The 22,422-nt window shown below is 50.7% G+C and overlaps 5 protein-coding genes across 5 annotated transcripts; 3 read left to right on the plus strand and 2 right to left on the minus strand.

Annotated features, from left to right (window-relative positions):
* Positions 1–1,835: 1,835 nt before the first annotated feature.
* On the minus strand, positions 1,836–4,695 carry EsH8_VII_001027 (uncharacterized protein; the record flags this gene model as incomplete). The annotated part of the gene is made up of 8 exons (XM_083271160.1): positions 1,836–1,912; positions 1,977–2,010; positions 2,067–2,485; positions 2,551–2,613; positions 2,686–3,025; positions 3,093–3,639; positions 3,710–4,016; positions 4,071–4,695. The coding sequence occupies 8 exons, from the start codon at positions 4,693–4,695 to the stop codon at positions 1,836–1,838; spliced, it is 2,412 nt and encodes an 803-aa protein (XP_083128717.1).
* A 1,344-nt stretch (positions 4,696–6,039) lies between these two features.
* On the minus strand, positions 6,040–8,064 carry EsH8_VII_001028 (uncharacterized protein; the record flags this gene model as incomplete). The annotated part of the gene is made up of 2 exons (XM_083271161.1): positions 6,040–6,836; positions 6,912–8,064. 2 exons carry the CDS (start codon positions 8,062–8,064, stop codon positions 6,040–6,042), a joined length of 1,950 nt encoding a protein of 649 aa, XP_083128718.1.
* Positions 8,065–10,716: 2,652 nt separating this feature from the next.
* Positions 10,717–12,339, plus strand: EsH8_VII_001029 (uncharacterized protein; the record flags this gene model as incomplete). Its single annotated transcript, XM_083271162.1, has 3 exons — positions 10,717–10,756; positions 10,831–11,882; positions 11,944–12,339. 3 exons carry the CDS (start codon positions 10,717–10,719, stop codon positions 12,337–12,339), a joined length of 1,488 nt encoding a protein of 495 aa, XP_083128719.1.
* A 4,268-nt stretch (positions 12,340–16,607) lies between these two features.
* On the plus strand, positions 16,608–17,369 carry EsH8_VII_001030 (NPP1 family protein; the record flags this gene model as incomplete). Its single annotated transcript, XM_083271163.1, has 2 exons — positions 16,608–16,819; positions 16,877–17,369. 2 exons carry the CDS (start codon positions 16,608–16,610, stop codon positions 17,367–17,369), a joined length of 705 nt encoding a protein of 234 aa, XP_083128720.1.
* A 3,437-nt stretch (positions 17,370–20,806) lies between these two features.
* Positions 20,807–22,097, plus strand: EsH8_VII_001031 (glycoside hydrolase family 6 protein; the record flags this gene model as incomplete). Its single annotated transcript, XM_083271164.1, has 3 exons — positions 20,807–21,036; positions 21,097–21,353; positions 21,415–22,097. 3 exons carry the CDS (start codon positions 20,807–20,809, stop codon positions 22,095–22,097), a joined length of 1,170 nt encoding a protein of 389 aa, XP_083128721.1.
* Between the last annotated feature and the right edge of the window lie 325 nt (positions 22,098–22,422).

Raw genomic sequence — 22,422 nt, forward strand, 5'->3', positions numbered from 1 at the left:
AAGACTAGAGAAAACTTTCTGCAAACACATCGAAGCTGGACTTCTCCCATTGATACCCCAGCATATACACTCTTCTTACACCTGCTTCACAAACAAAACCTAAAGTCCCAGTGGCTGGAAACATACCGCCATCAAACCTTCTCCCACTCATCACAATGCCTGAAAGGTAACTCAACATTCGAGCAGTTGCACTAAGATTTGGCCAAAAGACTAATGTCTCTCAAATAGCAACTCTCCAAACCCGATCCTTGATATCTTTATCAATGATACGAGCAACTTGCCCGACAAGTGGGCGCAGCCGGCCAAATAATCATTCCATCTGGGACGCCAATGCCTTGAAGGCACACATTCTCTGGCCATTGATTGGACGAAGGAGCAACAACGACGAACTATTGATACCCTTTATTCCTATGAGCGTGGGGTTATGCTTTCTCCAGTGCTACCTGGGAGTCGGATTTGAGCGACTCTGATTCGCTACCTTTAGTGCGAGGCAACATCTGACATGGATGGAACTGGATTGCCGCGAGCTACAGATTGGCTACACATAGCCTGTGACGATTGTTGTGTTTTTCATAAATTTAGTCCGAAGCAGAAGCAATATATGCGCTCATTTAAATCATCATCCCAAGCTCATGACTGAAGAGATTGGCGGAAGGATGGGTCTGCGGCCTTTCCAGTGACCGTGCTGTGTCTGAAAACAATCGCAATCGGCTGCGAGCAGCAAAGAGCATCGAGGGGAATGAGTGATATAGGTTTCGAAGCCTAGTTCAGTATATTATTATGGTCACAACTACCTAGCTTTCCCAGTTTCTTCATCCGCTGGACGATGAGTTCGCTCAACTTAGCCCCGGATGCCTTGCAACCGCCTTCGAACCCTTTTACTTTCTCGCATGCGCCATCCCCGAGTCGTCCTCACCGTTCTTATCTATGTTTCAGTCAGCATTTTTGCAGCGGCGGATCTTACTTATCATCTTGTCGAGCTGCTCCGAGGACGTCGGCAAATAGCTCATCGGGCTCTCGTTCTGGATCTCGTCGATAGCATGGGTAGTCTTGGTCACATCTTCATAGGCGAGGGATTGTTGTCGGCAACTCGATAATCTGATTGCGGGACGAGATGCCTCGCGGAATTGCTTTATTGCCTTGGAAGCGATGGCCAGGTTTCTTTCTAGATTGTGAACTCTTGGAAATTTCAAGGTTGGGCAGAGAGAAGGGTCAGTCGTCCGGTGAAGTGTCTGGTGAGTGGTCAGCCATTGACGCCAGAGGCAGACATACGTCAACGAAATAAGATTCGTCTGGCCGAAAAGAGAAGAGCTGCTGTCTGGCTTCACATCTGACCGCTTCATCAACTGCATCAAGCCTCTTCAATTGAAAGAAATACCTGGTTGTCACTAGGGCTACTGGTCACTCAGGGGTGGTTCCTTGTGTTACTCTCTCAGAACGTTTCTAGCCTCAAAATTCGATTTCTGGCAACCGATCGCATAACACTGTCGTATTCGCTGAGGTACGTCGGATAAGACAAGGGTCTCCGTAAATGTGCCTCTTTGATAGTGGTTCCTTGGTCCAATGACTGTAGTGCCGCAGGCCCTTGGGATCCGGTTTCGACGATACGGGCCTGGAAATCTATGAAACCTCTGCGTAACCCAGAACAACTTCTCATGTTATTTGTGTGATGATTTTTATTAGTATTTGTACTAGTTCTTAGTCTCCCACATCATCTTATAAGGTTGTACTGGGCGCAAATGCAGTAAACAAGACGGCGGCGGTGACATGGATATAAGGCGGTGAAGATGAAGGGAAAGGAAATAAGAAAGAAACACATCATGGTGACGTTGAAACTATCCACCGCCGCAGCCGGCACCGCCACCGCCACCAGCACCGACACCCATCGCGTATCCTAAACCACCTGCGCAACCTGTCGAGAAATATTTGTCAGAGTTGTGGTCATGTATTTTCGAGACGGGCAGAGTGAGACTTACCACCAGCCGTACGACTTGCACCAGACCAATATCCCTGATGAGACGATCAGTATAAGTGTTAAAAACAATCTAAGGACGCCCTAAACTTACAGCCATGCTCGTACATCCGCCAGGGCCGCCGCAACCTCCGGCTGGAATGTCGTTTGCTCCGCACAGCCCCTGAGCACAGTTGGCCCAGGTCCCGTGCAAGGCCCCGGGATCTCCGGCGGCGTAGATCCCCATGGTGAGATATCCAGGATACATGTAAGGGCCGTACTTGTGGTAGGTGCTGCCCCAGTTGTTGTAGTATTCCCCCCGCGGTGGCAGTTTCTTGCCTCGCTTCGCCGCCCGTTTCGAGGCGCGGTCGTAGGCATCGTCGAGACGATTACGCCATACCGCCCGTAGGGTTACAAGGGCCTGGTCGCGTGTCGCCGTATTGTCCGAGTGGGCGGCGTTGTGGGCGGATATGTGAGCCGAAGTGGTGGGGTCACAGGACGCTGCCTCTTTGGATTGCTCATAGCGGTCGATGGCTGGAGGGAGTGTTGTCAGCATGTTGATCCGAGAAATAGCTTGGGCGTGTTTCTCTGATGCCTACCTTTCTGAGGTTTGCTTCTACCAAAGACGGACGAGGTGGTAATGGTAGAATTGATACGTATGGCTGTTAAAGTTGTTAGAATCCGTCATGGTTACGATGTATAGCCTCGACAGCCCCTGGGATAAGGAGACAGACCTTCGCAATACCAGCACGTGCATTCGGCGTACACCTCGTCAAACTTTTCGAGATATATCTTGCTCGTCCACTCATATGCATCGGATAGCCTGTCCTCGTCTACCTTGTCATTATGGTCGATGAACCGGGCTTCTTTGTTGCCCTTTGTTGCAGAGTTGAAGGTAGAGAACTTATAATAGGCTCTCGGGGCCAACTGGTGGGTATGCCAAGCAAGGTCGACATCGAGAGTAGGCACGCACAGAGACAAGGGGTTCTCCGTCATGATGAGCATGAAGCGGTGGTACTTTTGTATAAGCCGATCCATTGTGCCTCGAGCGTTGGGGCTGTGCAGCCAGTCGATCTGCGTATGATCCGTGTTAGTGGACAGTAGATAAGATGCCGTGATCAAGAGGTGCGAGGATACTGACCGTGTACATCTTTTCGACAAACGACCCCTGACGCATGGTTGCTCCAACAAGATCCAGAGCAAATATGGAGTGATTTTCCCAATACCGAGACATCATCTTTCGGCTCTGAAAGCGCTCGATTCGTGGAAGCACTCTGCCACCCATCGGGACTTTTTTGCCTCGAGTAACAGACTCGGTGCCTTGTATCCTCGCAAAAGTATCGTCACTTTCCAAGGCTTCGGTAATGAGATCGCGGACGTTTTCCATCGTAGCAGGCTTTTGCGAGCCTGGCTCGATGAGCTTCTTGAGCTCCTCGGAGATGCCCAAACCCAGGAGTCGGTTCGGAAAGGTCATTTCCCTGAGTTGCCTCACACCAGTGGCCGGCATGCCCACCTTAGGGTCGAGGACGGAACTAGGAACGGTGTAGTTGTCGCGGAGGTAGCTTTCGGTGTCGCTGACAATCTTGGCTACGGAAAGGAGACGTTGCGTGATCAGGGTGTCGCAGCCTGCTGTGCATACCTGGGAGAAATCACCGTCTCCGTACCCGTTGCCAGCCAGACCTGGCCGCCTGGTGCAAAATAGGGGTCAGTGTGTGATCTTGTGGGCCTGCATCTATGGCCAACGACATTGGTACTTACTCTTCGCCCTTGTGCAGCTCTGACAGACCACAGGTAGTCCAAGGCACCTCGATAATCTGCTTGCAGGCAGGGCACTCGAGGGATTTGGCCATTGGTTCGTCTACGTTGTTCCACGCCCTTCCCGTTGTCTTTTCCCAGTTCGACTTGGCCAAGTCGGAGGCCGCGTAGTTGAATTTAGAGTCGATGGCCTCGTTCACTTGCCCCCACGGCATGCCACTCGTCCAGAAAGTTCGCAGACTCCAGCGCATGGTGTCCTCGAGGAATGCCCTGGGATTAAGCATGTGCGCGTGCCAGACCATCAGAACGTCTACGTCTTGTCAAAGCCTGCCAAGTCACCGTACATTGTCGGGGATTCACTTACCCAAAGGCGGCAGCACATCAACAGTCCACGGAAAGTCTTCGATTCCCTCGGGGAAGGTCGAGTACTTGTCGGAGAACTTGTTGATATTGCCCATCTCCTCCTCGCGCAAGCGATCGCTTGAAAGCGTCTTCCACCAAGTCTCGTACCGATCTACAGCCCGCGTCAAGAAAATAGCCCATCGCTTCTCACGAAGCATTGCCAGGAACTTCTTCAAGCGGTCTTGCGCATCCTTGCTCGAACCCTCGTCACTGTCGGGAGCAGGCCCGGCACGAATGTCCCACAAGTCCCACAGACCATTGGTGTAGCCAATGTCCTCCTTCAGCGTCTGGATGGCAAACAGGAGCTTGAGATGGGCGAGGCACGAGTCGACGTCTGGGTCTCTCTGGGTGGCGAGCCTGAGCGAGCTGAAAGCAGCCGTCAGATTCGCGACATCTCCCTCGGCGAGAAGCCGCTTGCCCCTGAGGCCATCGTGAGCCTCGAATGGCGGCGGCTGGTCCTCGAACGGTGGGGGCTCTGCCTTCGCATCCTCGTAGGTTGGCGGAGGCGTGGCTGGACGCTCGGCCTTGGCCTTTTCGGCTTCTGCCTCCTTCTCCTTTGCCTTGGACCTCTTAAAAAATGAAGGCATCGCGCTGGCGAGCCTGCAGAGGCAGGATGGTGGAGTGAGTGGTGGATAATCTGGGGGCTTTGATTTGGGGAATGCGGGGTAGAAGAACGTGGTCTGGAGAAAGGAGAGGAGCGGCGGGAGTTAGTCACGATGAGTGCATTCCGCGGAGCTTTAAATGCCCAAGAAATAAAGCCCTGGGCCATGGGGTTGGGTTGCTCTTTGGGTTTTAATTAAGCGACTGAAGGATCTGAGACTTGGCATAGCCTCGTCCAGGCCCCGAGATACTGCTCAATTTCTGCTGCCTGGGTTAGTCTCGTCGCGCAAAGAGGTCATCTGGTCTTCTCTATCATCGTCGGTCTGCCCAGTTGCCCGGCTGGTATGCAACTTTGCGGCGCAGGCCCCACGTTGATAGCCGTCGTCCGTCGCTCAAAACGCGCCCGAGGTTTCAATGGCGGCACAGGACGATATTGCCGGGCGAGATCGCCCCGCCGCACTTGGAAAGAATCGTCCAATCGCGTTGGTTGCGGGTTCGGCTTGAGAACAGCGATTGGGCAGGTCGAAAAGCATGCGTGGCTGATAGCCCTATGCCGTTCCACTCACATGCGGTAATTGTGATACCAACGGGGGATTGTGGGATAGATGTTCGCCCGACTTGCTGATAAGGGATAAGGCACCATGCAGCCTTAATCCGTCGATTGAATTTGGTCAAAGTGTGGCGAGAAACGCGGATTTGACGTAGGAAACGCCAGATCAAATGCCACTTGAATCAGCTGCGGCGGTCATACAAACAAAACTTGGAAACAATACGTAGTGGGTGCGTTTAACCTGGCGGCTGTCTTAGTTTTCTTTCAGAATAGGTGGCGGCATGAGAAGGCACCCCTTCATCATAGAGTGACAAAGCCTCCAGAATCCCTTGATCGACATGCAATCCTCGATATGATTTGTTGAGTGCAAGTGTTTCCCAGGCACTCTCCTGTTCGTGCAAATCTTCAGCTCCTGCATCACGTAAGCGTATTATCTCACTAGACTATCAAGAACTGTTACACAAGAGTAGCTCATGATACTACAACCATGTGAACCTACTATGATCAAGAGATACATTGGCCGAGAATATTGCACAAGAGATTAGATAAACCACGTAATTTCTTTGTGGCCTAAGGCGGAAGCTGGATTCGGATATTTCTACATACCACGTCAGGGTGGATTTCTCACGAACATAAAGTGTCATTTGGATATTATTTACATAGTAACTATGACTCTCTAGACCTATTATGACAGCGCACCCCCATTGAACAACACCAATGTCATCACATCCCGTAAACCACACTTGTAAATATCATACTTGATGTCAAGTATTTTGCCTCCTCACTTCCTTCCAGCCCAGAATCTCAAGAACGCCTCCTTCTTGGTCTTCGGTGGCGGCAATGGTTCGGGGTTTCGATCCTCCTCCTTCAGCACCTGTCCATCGTTGCCAACGTTGGTGACGGCATTGTGCTGCTTGCCGAGGTAGAAATTGGTTTGGAAGAGGGCCGCAATGAGCGGGATGAAGGCCAAAGCCAGCGCTGGGACGAGGCAGAAGTACAGAGTGCGGCGGTATGCCTCGATAGCACCCTGTCTCATCGGGTCGTCGAATTCATACTTGGTACGGATCGTCCTGACACTGTTGAACAGAGCCTTGACGTCCTTTTCAGTCGCGGTCGCGGGAAGATACTGGCGCAGGAGCTTGGGCATCTTGTCGGCCCAAATGACGGCCACAATGGCGCTGCCGATGGAGCTGCCAATCTTGGACCAAAGGGACAGAAGGGCAATGGCCAGGGCCACGTCTTGGTGAGGCACGGAGGCCTGAGAAGCCACGCGGGACCCGACGACGGAGAAGGCACCGCCGCATCCAATCATAACGAGCGAGAGCACCATGGGCGCGGTGGAGTTTGTGGCTCGTGGACCGTCGATCATGATGCCCATGCCGATGATCTTGATGCAAAGTCCGATAATCTGCAGTAGCTTATAGCGATGCGTCCATCTCTGAAGCAAACCTGCAACGAGGCCAAACACGCACAACGCCAGCGTCAAGGTGTTGTTATAGTACACCCAGTCTTGCGAAGACCACGGCTTGGCGATGTATACGTATGATGACCAGTACAGCCCACGGATGTTGCCCGCAACTGAACGACCATTGTTAGTGAATATTCGGATTAAGCAGTAGAAAGTCATCGCTGGGTGGAACAAGTGAAACTTACGCATGTAAAAAGAGTCAATCACGATGGCCATCAGGAAGGTCTTGTTCATGACTAGTCTGCGGGGAGCGCTTGGCACCTTTGCCCACTTGATCTCATAAACAACGTATGCAATAAGCAGAATGCCTCCCACAACCATCATGGCAATAAGGGAGGGGTTTCGCCAGCCATTGTCAGCGTAAGTTTTGAGACTGAACGGCAATAGTAATAAACTCCACCCGAATCCCAAGAGAACGAGTCCGAAGGCGTCAATCTCAATCAAGTTCCGCCTGAGACTTTGAGACCATGTGCTATCAGACTCGGCAGCAGGAGCTACAATAGCGCCATGGGGACCATGATACCCCTTCTCCTCGGCCATTTCTCTCGCCGCACGACGAGCCGCGTTCGAGGAAGCCAGGTTGACAATGCCATCCTTCTTCGCCTTCTTGTCAAGATACAGCAGCGTTCCAATCGCCGGTCCGAGCGCGGCGGGCATGATGATGGCGAACATGCCGTATCCCCATCGCCATTGGTCACGGGCCTGCATGGCGTCGACAATCTTGCCGGCGAACCAGGTGTTGATGATGAAGGGAGTTGAGAGCAACGAGCTGACGAAACCACGCCATTCTAGGGGAGTCAGGTCGGCGACAATGATATCATTGGTGAGGTCCAATCCGGAAGAGCCGATGGCAACGAAGACTTCGCCAACGATGTAGGCCGAGATGGAGGTGCTCGAGGCCGCAATGATGTATCCAATGACGTAGAAGAAGAGGGTGATGAGATACGTGTACGGCCGCGAGGTGATGTCTGAGATCTTGGCGATGAACGGCTTCGAGACGGCCGAGATGATGTTTGTCGCGATTGAGAGGGTCGAGAGGACCGACGAATGCTGCTTGTAGTAGGAAGACGCGTCGATGCTGTAGTACGAGGTTGTCGAGCCGTCGAGAGAGTAGGCCCAGGCGCAAACTAGGACGGAGATGCCCACAAGGTACAATGAAAAGCGGTTCTGCTTGGCTTCGCGATAGACGGCTTCCATGCGGGTGACACCCTGAGACTGCAGAATCTCGCCAACCGAGGAGATCTGCACCTCTTCGCGGTCGGTGGAAGGTGAGATTGTGCCATCCTTGGGAATCTGTACGTCGTCTGAAAAGACGCCCGACTCTTGGTTGTTACCCATAACGAAACAGCACAACAGCTGACTCCTGGCCGATGAGGAGTTCAAAAAATATAATGTGTCTCTGAAGGCTTCAAAAAGAAGGCATCGCGGCAGGGGATGCAGGTGATAAATGTACTTTCATAGGAAACCCAAAAGCATCCATAATGGGGATTAGGACAAGGGGCCTCCCACGCGGGCCGGGTCACTGAGGGGGCGACTTCGTAAGGAGTAGAAAAATTTGCAGCGGCCTTTTGACCAGGGAGGCGGCGATCATCGGATCAAGGAACATTGTGGTGCGTCCCAGTTGGGGCGGCTTGGGTACAGAATGAAGAATACCTTGCTATTGTGGTACGAGAAATACATTAGAAGAGCGGCGGTTGGCTTTGCCAAATCTAATCAGATGGCTCCATCATCTTATCTTTTCTAACGGTTAGCGAACTCGGCCGGGGGTTTGGGCGGAACTCCGGAACTAACATCGAGCTAAGGATGTGGAGAGTTGTCTTGTGCGGGAGCGGTCGACGAATCGCGGCGAGTTGAAGAAAACTTTGACAAAGAGATGTTACCACTCTTGGTACGAACTGCCTTGCCTCGGGATCGGCCTGCTTCCAGTAGCTTGCTCTGGTTGACTGTCAGTGGCCTGTCTTGCACACCATCTGCTGCTTCTAGGTCTTGATCAACGTCTGAGAACATCCTTCCGAGGCTCAAAGTTGTGGCTGCGTATGGCCACATTCCCACTTCATTTCCGTTGTAATCCACCCATTGTTAATAGCCATCAGTAAGCGTCAGGTTGCCACGCAAGTGTTGTCGGAGAAGCGATCGTCAGTCAACCAACGGCTACTTTGAGCTCTTTTCAGTAACTCTTTCGTTGAAGTGGCTGAAGGAACAATTTTTTTTTTCTTTTCAATTTATTTCAAAAAGAAAAATGAAAAAGATTCACGAACCGCCGTTGTCGTCCCGCATCTCCGCCTTGGAGCGTTAAAGTCTCGGCGAATGATTCACTTTGTGCAACGAAACCCACCCATGGAGTTGCCAGTACTTAACTGACAACATTTGGGTAGATCGTCAACTGGATGAAGACTTCAAAACTGGGTTCCTGAAAGACCTCGGAGTTGACACAAGAGTTTAATTTTTTCGGCCTTGGCAAATATCCCGATGCCGTCAACCCGCGCATGGTTCATCGCTTGGCTGCCAATCGCCTAAATAAGCCGTAAAGTTGCCTGGAACCAACACACCCACATCCCGGGAGCCGACTTGGTCTGGCAGGCGGCCACTGGTTCTCTTGAGCGGGAGCCAACTAGGAAAACCTGTACAGGAAATGATTTAACTTGTCACCAACATGCGAGCATGTGCGGAGTACATATGTAGGAAACTTCGTCCGAATAACGTAAAATCGGGTAGCAACGGAGGTGGAGCTCGTGCTCCCTCGGGTCCAGAGTCGCGGAACTCCACGATTTATCAGCGGGTCTGGGAATTACGTTCCAATGGCCGTGAGCAGATCCATGTTTCCATCGCCACATATGGTGAAAATGTAAGAGAAGTGAGCTTAGTAACGATTCTGCGGTCGAGAAAAGACGCCAATCACCCAGGCACGTTGTAAACAGTCTCCATTTTGATCAATATGCATTTCTTGCTCGGCTGTGTGAAGCCGTCGTTCATCCAATCTTCGAACAACAGGCCGCCGCGCACACCACTGGGCCCCATGTGGAGATTCGGAAGTGACACCCGCGATTGAAAATGTGCTCAATTCGAGACACATGGTTACGTGTAGAATGATTGGAACGTGTCGCAAACACAACAACGCCAGATGCTCGTCATTCAATGGTTTTATTCTTGACCAAGCCTAAAACGTGGTTAGCCCCTAACATGCCCGGAACAACGCGGTCATATTCAACTTGATGACCGACTGAGAAGGGCTTGGATGGCGGTTGTCGTATTTCTCTTTAGATAAAGAGAGACTTTTGTCCTCGCCACGAAATTAGACGTTATGGAATGCGACCGCACCCGAACTCCGGGCCGAAGCTAGTGCGGCTCCGAGTCGTCACCAACCCTACCTATTTGCATCTCCGACCGACCTTCCGGTCTTCCGGGCAGTTCGTAATAAACTTTCACGGCAAGTGCTCCGTTAAGGCGCACGCGCACACTTCGATACCCTCAAGTCTCTCTTCCGTGACCTTCAAAATCAGGAAACCCTGCCGGGGCGTGTCATACTGGTCATCATCAGCTCTGCGCAGTGACGTGTAGAGAGATAACTCTAGGGGGGTTGATCGTCATCCCATGGCAGCCCTCTGGCGGCCGTGGCTGGGGACAGAGAGTGCAATTCAGAGGCTACTATACCGAATGCAGCTAGATTGATTGGGGCTTGAGCCGTGTGCCCGCAAGTGTGGCGTGTGTTCGAGAGGTCGATTGGTGTCTCGCATAATCCAATGTATCAGGCCTAGACCTATCACAACCCAGGACAACCCCAGGCTCGACGTCACAGACGCAGTGACGCGCATCGGCTCACACCATCTCCTCATCCATTTCAACCTACGTCACCACAAAAGCTACCACAGAGGAAATATATAGAGCATTAGCCACAGCTCGACATTATTAACTGGAAAGATTAAATTCTCTCACTCAAAATATTCCGAAAGTGAAAGAAAGGCAATCAAATAAATTCACACATCAGACAAAATGTCTTCAACAGTAGCTAAGCAAAGTGTGCCAACACACTGTAAGTCCTTTCTCCTTCATTGGATTGGTCGTCTAAAGCATAGTGCTATTGATAACTAACTATACCCGTCCTAGCCTCAACCACGAACAAAGTGTCAACCCCCAAAAAGCCATCAGTATCCAAAACCGGCGAACGAAAAGCGAATGAATCAACTACATCCGCCGCTAAGGAAAGAACTACACCTGTAGTGAAGAAAGTAGCCTCTTCTTCGACACCCACTTCTGCTCGCAAATCAGCCTCTCATGCTGCCCAATCATCGACTAGTGGCGCGGATAACGTCAAACGGGTTCAAGATGCCAAAACCTCTACCAGGCAGACGCCTACGAAGCAGACACAAACCCACCTAACTCCCACCAAGCAAACGCCGACCAAACGCACCCACCACACACCGGGCACTCACGTGTCCACAAAATCCACGCCCACCAGTGGTGCGGAAATCCTGAAGCGTATTCAAGAGAAGAAGAAGGCTGCTGCCAACGCAGCAACAAATACCTCCACATCGGCAAAGAGGACATCGTCCTCAGTTAAGCCATCCACTCAGGCCGCGAAGGCTACTGCAACCGCTCCCAAGACTGCCCCGACCGTTATCCCGGCCAAGCCTCTCAGGAACGTTCAAGCCCCAGCCCCCGCCTCCGCACCTAAGAAGGAGAAGGTCATCCATCCCTCCGCTTTGGTACCAACGCACGAGCTTGAGGCTAAGCGTGCTGCGGCTTCGGCGCCCAAGAAAGAGAAGGTGTACCACCCCAGTGCTCTGGTGCCAACGCATGAAATTGAGGCAAAGCGGGCTTCTGCATCAGCCCCCAAAAAGGAGAAGGTCTACCATCCTAGTGCTCTCGCGCCCACGCAGGAGCTTGAGGCCAAGCGGGCCCAACCTGAGAGGGTCCAACGTACCCAAAAGGCAGCGGGTCAGCAGGGAGGATCTGTCGGTCGGGTTACTGATGGAGTTGGCAAGACTGTTGGAGGCGCGACGACTGGTGTATCCAACACACTTGGTGCCGCTACTGGCGGAGTAGGTAAGACTCTGGGAGACACTACCGGAGCTCTTGGCAAGGGCGATGTGTTGGGAACGGTCGGTGGTGTCACTTCCGGAGTTGGAGGCACAGTATCTGGTGTTGGCAAAGGATTGGTAAGTGGTCCACAGTCGACAACTTCAACAATTTTGACGTTCTTACTAATTTTTTGGTTAGGGAGATACTGTAGGTGGTACCGTTGGGGGCCTCGGAGACACCGTAGGCGGTCCTGTTGGTGGCATTGTTGGCGGCGTCGGCAAAGGAGCTGGCGATGCCGTCACCGGCATCACTGGCGGTCTGGGTAAGGGTGTAGGCCGGATTGGCTCAGGCGACCTTGTTGGGGGAGTTGGTGATGTTGTTGGAGGTGTTGGAGATGGTGTGGGCGGTCTCCTTGGAGGAGTTCTTGGCGGTCTGGGAGGAGGCCAAGGAGGGAAGGGTGGTGATGGTGGATTGTTAGGTGGAGTGCTTGGTGGAGGCGGAGGCGGAGGTGGAGGCGGAGGAAAAGATTCAGGCGGTGGGTTACTCGGAGGTGTACTCGGAGGTGGCGGAGGAAAGGGTGGACTTTTGGGTTAATTAAGTGTTGTAACCAGTCTGTTGTATTGATAGCTTTGTGTAACATATATTGATATTTTTCCTTTTGACCCTTCAGCTCTTTGGTGAGCATATCTTGTTTTCCTTGTACGTTGCTAACTTCATATAACATGTTTACAATTCCTTTGGGAATTGATGGCGCCTGTCGTCTTCAGCAGTTCAGCTTGGCGAATGTTCAACTCAGAAATATTTTATGCAAGTATTCAAGGTCTCTCGGGAAAATGCATCTGCGATTTCTTCATACCTGTCGAACCATATCCATTCACCACAGGTAAATAGTTCCATATACTATATAGCGATCGTCAAAAAAGAAGCAAAGTAATATCTTTGGCTAGAGCTAAGTTTGTCTAATTCATGTACTAATGGTCCCTCTTGAACTGACCCTCCGTTAAATATTCACGAACGATGCAGTGGCGCGTGCCGTATGTCTAGCCAGCGTGGCGGCTATACTGTCGATATTGCAAGCTGACGAGTGAGGGATAACACTCATCAATACCAAAAAGAATGTTGTTCATACACCAGAACCGGTGTCTATTGCTTGCCTGCCTGTCAATCTCCAACCCGAGAATTTGGTGATATTCTTACGTTGAAACCCAGCTACAAAGGCAGACGCGAAAAGGCATATGGCTTAGCTTCTTGCTCACGTGCTTCTTACCGCGCATATAGGGAACCAAAACCTTTTAATATCTCCAGTAAATGAAGAAGTCCATTTGTTGGCACATAATCATTTGCGTCGAAATGGTAACATGTCTCGTGCGCTTCATTACCGTGCTGTTTGTAGTAATTCATTCAGTAAAACGAACAAGACCTTAACACGCTACATTGAAAGCCTTCAAAGTTTTTCCTGTTGTTTCAGTTAGCCTCTGTATTCATTCACAGCGGCTGAGATAGGGGATGGTCAGTTTAACCCCACTATCCGTTTTGGGTGCTAACCGCGTACTGCACATAGCCACAAATGCCCCAAATTGATCACACCATTTGTTGCACAGACATGTCGAGAAAGTCTGTTGGAAGGCTGTGACGGTCTGATTATTGGCACAATAGCACTCGAATAGCCACGAGTTTTCAGATTTCATCAGGGTGCCCTCATCAGAAATACGAAAGATCCTTTGCCATGTTGAATACATCGCACACCTCCCAAAAATAAATTCGAAAAAAAAAATCATACGTGACAGTATTGGTCAACTATGTAACCCGAGCAGCAGTGCAGCGTATCATATGGCGATATTATAAGTTCGGTAAAAACAGCAGTTAGTGAGATTTAGATCGGAGAACTTAGGTGCACATCGGCAGAGTTTGGTGGCAGCGTTGCTGGCTTTGCTGCAAAGTTTGGCCAGCTTCCTTGTGCTCTGACTCCCGCGCGGTTTCGGGACAATCATTAATCTTGTTTTTACAAATGGGATGATTCTCACCTGTGTGTGCCCAGTGTGGCAAGTCTGATCATGTCAATGAGCTAGAATAGCTGGGATATATGGGTGTTGTTGCCAACTAGGGATCCTGAGATTAGATTCCCGCCCTTCCCGAGAGGCAGACATCCTTTGGTACCGGCGAGCAAAATAACCCAGCTGTCTACCTTGCTTTGAAAGCCAACCATGATTGGTTCACTTCGCTTTCGTATTTAGTAGTACTGGAATAACTTCCTTTACCGATTCAAGCTTAACTCAGAGAATAGTACTAGTGCAGGAACAATGGATCAGTAAGGATAAATAAAATAAACTCTCATAGATTGCTATGGGGCAAGTACGATGCTTTTGGCTAGTGTGCACCCCCAAAGCGGTGGACACTCGAGTCAGGTAGATGCGGAAGAGTCCATCCAGGTGTCAATTTCCAATACCGGTACTTTGCCGTAACTTTTGGAAATGGTTCATGTACTTAATTCTTCCTTATTCCCAAAACGAACCGCGCGAACTACCCAAACTAGCCAAACGTCTAGTATATCATTTTATACTTTTTTATCATGAACCTTCAGGCATTTTGGGCTCGGCGGTAACGCTAGGTCTTGTTGTTGCCAATCGCCAATTGCCAAGTCGTAAAATAGAACGCTGCACTAGTCTCGTGTCGTGTTGGGTGTCTCGTACCCCCACAATAGCTATATTATAACGGCTTTTGGATAAGAGAAATAAGTTTGGTATTGGCATTAGTAACTGAAAAAATGCTTTCCGGAATGCCGGGCATGGCAGAGAGCGGGCAGGCAGTCAATACATAGCCAGACCATACATAGCCAGACCATACACTGACTTTTGCTTCCTTGCATCCTATCTCAGCCATTGATCCAGAAAAGAACATGGTCAATTGCATAACCTATAGGTGGTGAGACCGCCGTGGTTTTGCACTAGAAACCAGCTTGGATTAAGGAGGAGTGTCTTAGAAACTCTGTTTTGCTATATTGTTTTGTGGTTAATTACCTCGGCAGGCGATTGACAACCTGCTTCGAAGATCTAGTCTTGCACTAAGTTAGAGTCGCTTGCCCGTATGGCCTACCCTGCACAGTGCGTGGTAAGGCTAGTGCCAGAGTCGCCGCATCTAATCTGTGCTCATGTAAATAAGCCGTTACTTGGGCCATCCCTGCATTGATCAGTTACGGTCCTATTTAGAGCAGTGAATGTCGGATTCTCCGGCATACGGTAAGGCAGGCCCCTGCATACGAGTATATCCTCGAATTGAGTGCACGGATCGTACCGGTAAGCATGGGGGTTTGGGTTCGGATGGTCGGGTTACTCCAGTGCAATGGTTCCCCCTTGTTTCTGTCAGAACAATACAGGGGCGGCTGGAACGATCGTCCATAGACTAGACCAGTCTAAAGGGTCTAGGCCCTACACTAACCGTGGGATATTCAAGAATGAAGTCAGACTAGAATAATCGGGCGGTACGCCTCTAATAAAAACAGTGACTCAAATCCCGATGCATTTATCGTTGCAGAAAACAAACCCATGCACTGTTCTCTACCAAGCACTCGTGGTTGAAGTTTGTGAAAATCCACCTTGTTTGTTGGTACGAGGAACTACATATAGACAGGAGCCTCGGGTATATGGTGCATAGTCAACTTCAGCTATGTAAGACTGGGAAAAGAATCTTTACCCTTTCGGATTGAATATTGACAATGGCTCTAACCTGTACTAATGCCGGCGGTACGTGCCGTATTAGGCAAAATGTGCCCACATCGGCTTTCCCAGGACTACGGTCTGCCATGTACATGGGTACAGAACAGTGATCAGTAACGGAAGGAGGTTTGGTCACCACCACTTAATAAGTCTTGGCGAAGTCCATTAACAAAAGAACTTTTGAACCAGAGCGGGTTCTCAATTTCATTGGGGTAAGGTGAGGGGTCTCGTAGAAGCCAGCTTGTGTTATAGTGCGCTTTCGAATGAAGTGTTCTTCGATATATTTACTGAAAAGTTCCACGCAAAATTTGCTGTTTGTCATCATCGCGACTCATATTTGACTTTTTTAGTCTTATAGGCCCCCATACTTTGATTTGGGCTTCTCCGACTTTCTGCCTGATCAGGACGCAAGCACGATGCGTTTCAAATGAAATACGCGGAGAAGCCCGGGGCGACACGCTTTTTCACCATGTAGTGAAATTTGTATGATCTTTCTTAAATCTAGTCCACAAATGGCGAATAGAAACCCGCAGGACTAGTAAATGCAGAGGGGAGTTAAAGAAAGTTCAGCTAATGTTTGTGGCTTTGCCGGACTAGCCGATGCTGCTCAAGCAGAATTATAGAAACGCGCATAGGTAAACGTGCTGAAATTTCGGAAGTCTAATGGGTGTTCTTGCGAAGCGCTACTGACGAATCATATAGTATAGTTTATGGAAAAGCGATCTAACGTCTGTTGTTGCTGAGTAGGTAATATCGAATGCGATAGCGAGCCCACGTTGTCAAGAGTTGTCTAGCAACAACTGTTAACTTTCTGGCTTTTGCTTCACGATGCTCGTGTTCGCCGAGGTGACTATTCCTCCTGTGGCCTGCCAAGGAAACTGCATTGATCAGGTTGCTGGGAGATGTCTGCATGTGACTTTACAGAATTGCTGAGCGAGCCAACCTAGCTCTTTGGTAATACTACTTACTGCTTGAGAACCAGCAGATACGTGCGTGATTTGAAGCCACAAGAACTATATAAGACCTCTTTCTCCCCTCCCAAATGCTTTTCTTATTCTCACCATCACACTTCAACAGTCTATCTCACTCTCGTTCAAGTATCAACTTCACTCTCGCTACAGTCTCAACTGCAATCTTACACTCGCTATCATGCTTCCCACCGCCATCCTTTCCGTTCTCGCCTTCACCGGCAGCGCGCTCGCCCAGTGGGGCCCCCCTGGTACTGTTCCTCACGATTCGCTCAACCCTGTTCAGGACACCTTGGGTCCCAACGGCGCAATCATCCGGAAGTTCCAGCCGCTCCTCCACATCGCCCACGGTTGCCAGCCTTACACTGCGGTCAACAGGAACAACCAGATCAGGTAAGTTTTACGCCAAAGCACATCTTCACCAAGCTTTCAGACTAACAGATCTTGTAGTGGTGGCCTTCAGGACACTGGAAGTGTCGAGGGTGGCTGCAGAGACACCAGCAAGGGCCAGACCTATGTCCGCACTATGAACCTGAACGGTCGCTTCGGTATCATGTACGCCTGGTACTGGCCCAAGGACCAGCCTGCCGCCGGCAACCTTGTTAGCGGTCACCGCCACGACTGGGAGAGCGTTGTCGTCTGGCTTAACACCCAGAACGTCAACGGCGGCATCGTCCTTGGCGCTGCTTCTGGCCACGGCGACTTCAAGAAGGTCAACAACCCCCAGAGACGCGGAAACAACGTGAAGGCAGAGTATTTCACCAGCCTTGGAAAGAACCACGAGCTTCAGTTCACCAGCACCGAGGGTCGCACCTACTGGCTTTGGGACTGGGATGCCATGGACCCCATTGTTAAGAGCGCGCTCAACCAGGGCAACTTTGGAAGCGCCAACTGCCCCTTCAACGACAACAACTTCGCCAACAACATGAGGAAGGCCGCCTAAACGCCTCATCCTGCGGCGAGACTAGTCAGGCGGGAAGCCTAGGCAAATAACTCTTCCTGTCTAAGCATATGCCATAGCAAGTAGTAGCAGACTATCTGAATTTCTCCCCATAACATTTTGCGTTCTATCGGATCTTTGTGACATCATGCGCGGCTTCCACAATTTTGATTATATGCAGACCCAAACATTAGTACTTCAATAGAAGTAGAAATTGCAACAGCCTTCGTCACATTGTAGTCCTCAACAACCCCATTTGTTGCTACTTTTCTCAGCCCAACGGGCCTATCTTGGAGGGCTCCTTACGGCACCGTAGAAGTGCAAAGATTTACCACACGGTACCAGCCTACCAGCTGCGATGTCTCTATTACGACACTCTAAAGCCAGGGTAGACCGATGGGGGTGTTCTCATAGGGCCAATGTGATGAACCTTGAAAACCATCAACGAGTACATTCTCAATCCAAGATAAAAATGTCACAAAGCTCTTTGAGGGCCCACTGGCTGTTTCTATTTTTGCGAATAGTCTCACTGTAGTCAAAGAACTTGTTGCTCTCGGTGCAGATCCGTTCTCTTGCGTATATGACGCGAGACAATCCCACCCAACGACCCTGGTAGAAGGGACGGCCTTTCATGTCGCGGTGCAGTACCACTGCAGCGACATTCTACTCCACTTGTTGAAGCATGTGCCGCAGCGTGAGCAAAAGAATCTCGGCTCGCTTACTTGCGTGCTTAGGTTTTCAATTCCTCTTGAAAGCCTTGCTATGCACGGCGATGATCGCCTGAAACGGTTGAAACTCTCCGTCTCATCGACAGTATCCAGTCGCTTGCGGCAACAGATCCACATGACATGACGGCACTAATACAGACCATTGATTTCTAGGACTACGATGTAGTTGAAGCACTTCTCCGTGCTAAACCGAAGCTCGCAAAAGCTCCTCTTTACTCGCCAAAGAATGTGGAGGAATTTAGTTTTCCCATTCACTTTGCCGCCCAAATTGCTGTGCAACGCGACATCCCCAAAGCGCTGTTGATTCCAAGACTGTTCGGCTCGTACAGCAATAATTTAAGCCCTTCTTTGATGACCTCTCAAGATAATATATCGAGAACTGCGCTCCACTTGGCAGTGACTGGTTCATCAAGCCGTATCTCAAGTTGTATTCTCGAGAGGAGAGTGTCGGCCTCGTATGAATCGAGGACACCTCGGGTCAGACCTCCTTGCGTTACTGCGCTTCTGCTAACAGCTGTAACCTGCTACTTGACAAGGCACAAACATTGGCATAACGATGCTCAAGGATTGATGCCTTTTCATAAAGCCTGCTACAACGGAGTTGCAGAGATAGCCTTGTGCTTGTTGAAGCGCACCCCAAAGATTGACCTCAAGAACAACATTTACGGAATGTTGCTGCATTTTGGCGTTATTAATGGCTCACTTGAAGTGGTCGTGGCTTTGCTCGAGGCCGGTGCTCCTTTAAACGAGACAGACCTAAAGGGGAACACCGCCGTTTACGCTGCCACCAAGCTGGGCCAACACAAAATCTTCCGCATCCTTTTACAGCAAGGAGCAGATGCTACTAAAATAAAAGGGAATGCGCAAAATGCAAGGCATATCGCTCTCTGAGAAGGATAAAGAGGAAGTCGGAAATATTTGCATAACTAAGATCTTACTTACAACAAGGTGCCGACAAGCAGGTTGAGACGAGTGAGAAAATCCTCGGGTTGACCCTCAGGAATTACAGCCGTATGATTTTTATTAAAACGATCTACAACTTATTTCTGCAATCAAATTTCTTTGGGACAAGGAGTTTCTCCTCGGGGTGGAGCCAGTTGAGTCGATGGATTATAGAGCGGAGATCGATGATGACATCAGCAGAGAGAGATAGCAATCATTCGACGAGAAGGCGGAAAAAGTATAGAAATTCGATGAGATTGCCACTAGTCTCAGAGACACTTGTTGCATCCAGCTTCACGATGAGTGTCATGTTGTTGCCGCTCCGATAATGCTGGTATCAGTCTACTTTGACTACATCATATAGCGACCAAACCTTGTTAACAGGACAATCGAGGTAAAAAGTTGAGCGGTACGCAGAGACGGAGTTTGTCCAACACCTAGAGATAGGTCTTTACCGGTACACGGAGCAGGAGCTCGACTGGTTTGCGTATGAACTGGGTGTTCCATGGCCACTGACAGAAAAAAGTAGATTTCCTTAGCTTTCCTACTGAGAAGATAGAGGCAAGTGATGCAAATTATGTGTTGGCGGTTACAAGGAGAAATACAAATGTAAATATGTATGACTTTGGCGTTTGGCAACACTTCGCAACTACAGCTCAACTCCAAACCACGGTGTTCCACAAAACCTGTAGGGCGTTAAATATAAGTAGCCAATCCAAACGGATAGACGATCCGATCACCCTAGTCAGAGATTGGATGGGATTGGCAAAGCTGTTTTCTTACGCTTAGTAGAAAGTGTCCTATAGTCCGCCTAGAGACTTAGAAGCCCGGCTAAACTACACATCCTCAAATCATATGACCCTTGACTTGGCATTTACAGACAGTGCTCAGCCTCAAAAAGGAAATTAGGCTCAACTTCTCGGTCTCGCACATTTAGTTCGATGACTCGAGTGCCGTTTAGGCCCCCACCCCCAGTGCGCTAAAACATGGTATTTTCCCCCCCTAACTATATTTTGTGGAAAGAAGGTTTTTCCCAACCTTCAGAGTCACATCCCCATGGGCCAGGGCATCCATACGAAACAGCACGGCTCACCTAGAGGACATTCACCTCCTTAATTTATCTGCCGCCCCTCAAAGTGTTTTTTGCCTCAAAGAAAGATCTTCTCAAATACCGTCATCCGAACCCAGTGGAGACTGGGGAACTTGGGCAGCCAGCACTGCCGACGACCCCTGAGGGGCGAGCCAGCTTCACGTGGACATTCGGAGCCAGTGATTCCGCGGACCGTCATGGCCTAAGGTCCGCCCAATCCGTGCAGCAACACCCCCCGAGCTTCCCGAATATGGCAAACTGTCAGGTACCGAAGGCTCGGCGCCAATGCACTCGACCGTCTTTCAAGCATCACCCCCGCCGTCAGAGCCCCGGCCGCATTGTATCTCACACGGCCGAGAATCAATCTCAGAATGCTCGGCACGGAGAAGCGTAGAGATCGTCCCGCTAACCTTGACGATCACCTCTAATGAAGGACCGATGCGTTCTTCCGGAAACCGGTGGTTCTACTTTGACGGCACAAGTCGAATGTGTCATGGTCCGGAATCATGACCTAATACCCCGCCTTGGCGGGATAGACAGTGTTGTATATAAGAGTGGGAACTCTACACTCCCTTCGAACACCATGAGACGACACATCTAGCAAGGTGCATCATCCAGGGTCCACATTCTTTTCTTCATTCACCCTTTCCTTCGTTTTTTTTTTGGATCATTTACTCAAGATGACTTTTGCTCATTTTCTGCTTGCCGCAGCGCTTGCGCCGGCTGCGCTGGCCGGGCCCATCAAGAACCGTGATATCGCTTCCTATGAGGGAAACCCGCTGGCGGACAGACAGCTGTTCCCCAACCCCTACTATGCCGATGAGATCAAGACCTTGGCCATTCCCAAGCTGAGCGGCGAGCTCGCGGAGAAGGCGGCCAAGGTCGCAGAAGTGCCCTCCTTTGCATGGCTGTAAGTGTTTTCGCTGTGCCCACCCACCCCATGACATGGATATCGTGCTGACAGTCCTAGTGATACCCGGGAGAAGATCAGCTTGATGAACAGCACCTTGGCCGAGATCCGCAAGTTGAATCAGGAGGGCGCGAACCCGCCGTACGCTGGTACCTACGTCATCTACAACTTGCCCGACCGTGACTGCTCTGCCAAGGCCTCAGCCGGTGAGCTCGTCATTGCCGACGGCGGCGTTGAGAAGTACAAGAAAGAGTACATTGATCCCATTGCCGCGCTTGCCAAGGAGTACTCGGACGTCCGTCAAGTGTTCGTCTATGGTAAGTGGTCTGGTGTTAGTCCATGGCAGGTTGTCGTATGATGCTGATCGATCACGCACAGAGCCTGACGGACTTGCAAACCTTATTACCAACTTGGGGGTTGAAAAGTGCGCAAATGCCGCGGCTGCCTACAAGGAGGGCACCGACTACGCCTTCAAGACGCTCAACCTCGAAAACGTGGCCATCTACGTAGACGCAGGCCACGCCGGCTGGCTTGGCTGGGACGCCAACCTCCAGCCGACGGCCGAGCTATATGCCGAGCTGTACAAGACGGCCGGCTCACCCAAGGCGGTCCGCGGCATCGTCACCAACGTGTCCAACTACAACGGCTGGAACCTGACGGAGGCCCCGTCGTACACTTCGCCCAACAAACAGTGGGACGAGTCCAAGTTCCACGCCGCGCTGACCCCGCACCTCAAGGAGGCCGGGTACCCGGCAAACTACCTCGTTGACCAGGGCCGCAGCGGCAAGCAGCCAACGGGACGGCAGATCTGGGGAGATTGGTGCAACATCAAGGACACTGGCTTCGGCACGCGACCCACCGTGAATACGGGCATCGACACGCTGGACGCGGTTGTCTGGGTCAAGCCTGGTGGCGAGGGCGACGGAACGAGTGACTCAACTGCGGCGCGGTACGACGAGAAGTGCAGCTCCGCGTCTTCGGTCATCCCGGCCCCGGAAGCCGGAGGCTGGTTCCAGGAGTACTTTGTGCAGCTGTTGGAGAATGCCAACCCTCCATTCTAGGTTGGGTATTTGGAGCTCAAGGCGGGATGATGTGTCATCTTTACCGTATCTTCTTAGTATATTAGTAGGGAACAGGAGTTGAGCGTCAATGTCAACCAATATTTTTGGCTACAATCCACGAAGACTAGATTTCGTATCCACTGTCTGTTTGCAATTGAGCGTATGTTACCAGCCAAAGAAAAAAAAGACCCCCCCCCCGGGAAAAAATTGAAGAGAAGAGAGACTAGGTAAAATTTGAAAAAAGTCAAAAAGGAGAGACTGGTTGCAGGGAAGTCGTTGCTGGCTGGCTTTGCATGTTTGATGTTAACGCGAGGCCTGTGCTGGC

Source organism: Colletotrichum jinshuiense, chromosome 7 (genome assembly GCF_051148585.1).
Source record: "Colletotrichum jinshuiense chromosome 7, complete sequence".
Taxonomy (NCBI): Eukaryota; Fungi; Ascomycota; class Sordariomycetes; order Glomerellales; family Glomerellaceae; genus Colletotrichum; species Colletotrichum jinshuiense.